Here is a 3,309-nt window from a genome sequence, read left to right on the forward strand (position 1 = left end):
AAGGAGAAAGCACAATTTTCCTTTCGTAAGCATATTGATGAAATATTTAGATTTGAGTATCTTGATATTACTAATCCAAGTGTTCTCTAGAGTCTCTTGAAAGAAAGATTTGATCATCAAAAGGAAGTTATACTTCCAAATGCTAGAGATCAATGGAGAACACTAAGTTTTCAAGACTTCAAAAAAGTAAATGAATACAACTCATATTTGTTCAGAATATGTTCACAACTCAAGTATTGTGGATAAGACATTACTAATGAAGATATGTTGGAGAAAACGTACTCCACATTTCATGCAACAAACATTACCTTGATGCAACAATATCAGTTGCAAAAGCTCACAAAATATTCTGAATTGAATGCATGCTTACTTGTTGCAGAGCAAAACAATGAGCTCTTAATGAAAAACCATGAATTTCGTCCAACAATATCAGTAGCACTTCTTGAAGCAAATGCTACAAATATAGATGGTTATCGAAACTATACATGTGGACGAGGACGTGGCTGTGGTCTAGGACGAGGACGTGGCTATCTTAATCGAAACCAAAGCCATAATCATAACCATAATTTTGGTCGTGGACAAGGTAATAATCGTGGTCGTGGCCAGAAAAGAAATAATTGCCAATATTTACAAAGAAACAATATCCATTCACAAGAAAAGGCCAAAGTAGCAAGGCATGATGTTGGGACATCACAAAAATCTTTTGGTTCATGTTATAGATGTGGTAGCACAGGCCATTTGTTAAGGACCTACCACACACCTGCACATCTTTATCAACTTTATCGAGAGTCCATTAAAGGAAAAGGAAAAGAAGTAAACCTCATTGATAATGTTGAATGCACTCCGCTAACTGTTGCTGATTTCTGCAATGACATGGAAGACATAAACTAAAAATTTATGTTATTGTTCTTGTAAAATTGTTTTTCCTTCCTTTGTTTGTCATATAATGTCTTTCCTACATTGTGAAGTTTCTTTAGAATAATTACTGTGATTATGTTTATTGGCTTATTATTTCTTTCATATGTGAAGTTTAATATGAGTCCAACCGCAACACAAAACCAAGAAAAGGTTGGAGATCTTTGCATAGCAGATACTGCTAGTACGCATACTATTTTGAAATCAAAGAAATATTTTTCAAAATTAGTGCCAACAAAAACAGTTATACATACAATATCAGGTCCTACAGACTTGATAAAGAGGACTGGAAACACCCAATTTATATTACCAAAATGGTACGAAGTTTTGTATAGAAAATTCCTTATTTTCTCCAAAGTCTAATAGAAACTTACTAAGTTTCAATCACATACATTTCACAGGATATGACACAAAAATTGTGACCACTGAAAATAAGAAGTATATGTATATTATAGATAAAAACTGTGTGCTTGATAAACTACCAACACTTGATTCCGGTTTGCATTATACATATATACATATGATCGAATCAAATATGGTAGTCAAATAAAAACAATGTGATCCTAGGGCATTCAGTTTATGGCATGATAGGTTGGGCCACCGAAGATTAACAATGATGCGAAGGATAATTGAGAATACGCATGAGCACCCATTGAAGGACCAGAAGTTCCCTTAGTCCAGTAGCATAAGACCATGTACATCTTGTTCCCTTGGAATGTTAATTATAAAACATTCTCCAATGAAACTTGAAAGGGAGTCACCTAGATTTCTCGAAAGAATTCAAGGTGATATATGTGGACCAATTCATCCACCATTTGGACCATTTAGATACTTTATGGTCCTAATAGATGCATCCAGCAAATGGTCTCATTTTTGCCTATTATCAACTCGTAATGTGGCATTTACAAAGTTTATTGCCCAAATTATTAAATTAAGGGCACATTTCCCTGATTATACTATCAAAATAGTGAGGCTTGATAATGCTGGTGAATTTACTTCACAAGCATTTAATGACTATTGTATGTCTGTAGGAATTGTCGTTGAGCATCTAGTTGCTCATGTACACACACAAAATGGTTTAGCCGAATCACTGATTAAACGTCTCCAACTAATAGCTAGACCATTGATAATGAGAACCAAACTTCTTGTTTCTGTTTGGGGCCATGCAATCTTACATGTTGGATCATTGATACGCATGAGACCAAGTTCATATCATATATATTATCCCTTACAACTTGCTTTTGGTCAAGAGCCAAATATATCCCAATTGAGAATTTTTTGGTGTGCATTATATGTTCCCATTGCACCACCACAATGGACAAAAATGGGTCCTCAAAGAAGGTTGAGAATATATGTTGGTTATGAGTCAGTCTCTATTATAATATATCTTAAACCTTTAACAGGTGATGTTTTTACACAACGCCTAGCTGATTACAAATTTGATGAGACAAATTTCCCATCATTAGGGGGGAGAAAAGAAGATCATAGAAAAGGATGTTTCATGGCATGAGCCTTCTTTATCAAATCTTGACCCTCGCATAAAGTAATGTGAAATGGAAGTTCAAAAGATAATGCATTTCTAAGAAATGGAAAATCATTTTCCTGATGCATTTACTGACACGAAAAGGGTGACTAAATCATATATACCAGTTGTCAATATTCCAGCTCGAATTGAAATTCCATATGGACAATCTGATGATAAAGTCACTCAAGAGTCTAAAACACGCCTATAGCGTGAAAGAGCATTTGGTTCTAAGGATAAGGAACCACGAAAAAGAAGAAGAGTGGAAAATGAACTAGATCATGAGGAAAGTGTTCTTGGAGAAACACAAAATATCAAAATTCCCCCGGGAAAGAAAGATGTTGCACTAAATTATGGTCAAACAAATAAAATATGTGACCAAAATGAAACTGATAATATAAGTGCAATATTTTCTTATTCAGTTGCATCTGATATAATGAATGATGATCTCGAACCACAATCTATCATTGAATGTCAACGAAGAAATGATTGAGCTAAATGGAAGGAAACTATGCAAGTTGAATTAAATTATCTTGGAAAGAGAAAGGTTTTTAGGGCTATTATCCTCACACCTAGAATTATGAAGCCATTAGGTTATAGATGGATCTTCATAAGAAAAAGAAATGAGAAAGACAAAATTGTAAGTGTAACAACCAAAAATCCAGGTAAAGCTATTATATCCTTCCATTCTGTCAAGTTGTCAAAAGTGGTCCCTTGAAAGAGTTCTTGTAGAAAATGAGTACGCTGGGCGTGCTAGGGAGTACGTTGCGCGTACTCATGCGCTTAATTTGGACGCAGACTCGCTTGAGTACGTTGGGCGTACCCAGGGTTACGCTAGGCGTAATGGGTCCAGATGCAAACCCTAAAATTTG

At 35.0% G+C, this 3,309-nt stretch overlaps 1 protein-coding gene across 1 annotated transcript; it reads left to right on the forward strand.

Annotated features, from left to right (window-relative positions):
- The first annotated feature begins 312 nt into the window (after positions 1–312).
- Positions 313–891, forward strand: LOC145050346 (uncharacterized). Its single transcript, XM_078998612.1, has one exon. It carries the CDS (start codon positions 313–315, stop codon positions 889–891), a length of 579 nt encoding a protein of 192 aa, XP_078854738.1.
- The last annotated feature ends 2,418 nt before the right edge of the window (positions 892–3,309 follow it).

This window comes from Lactuca serriola, chromosome 5 (assembly GCF_051521515.1).
Source record: "Lactuca serriola cultivar US96UC23 chromosome 5, Lser_US96UC23_V15, whole genome shotgun sequence".
Taxonomy (NCBI): Eukaryota; Viridiplantae; Streptophyta; class Magnoliopsida; order Asterales; family Asteraceae; genus Lactuca; species Lactuca serriola.

Bases quoted from the DNA above. Each gene is read 5' to 3' on its own strand.
- LOC145050346 (XM_078998612.1), top strand. From the start codon at position 313: ATGCAACAATATCAGTTGCAAAAGCTCACAAAATATTCTGAATTGAAT.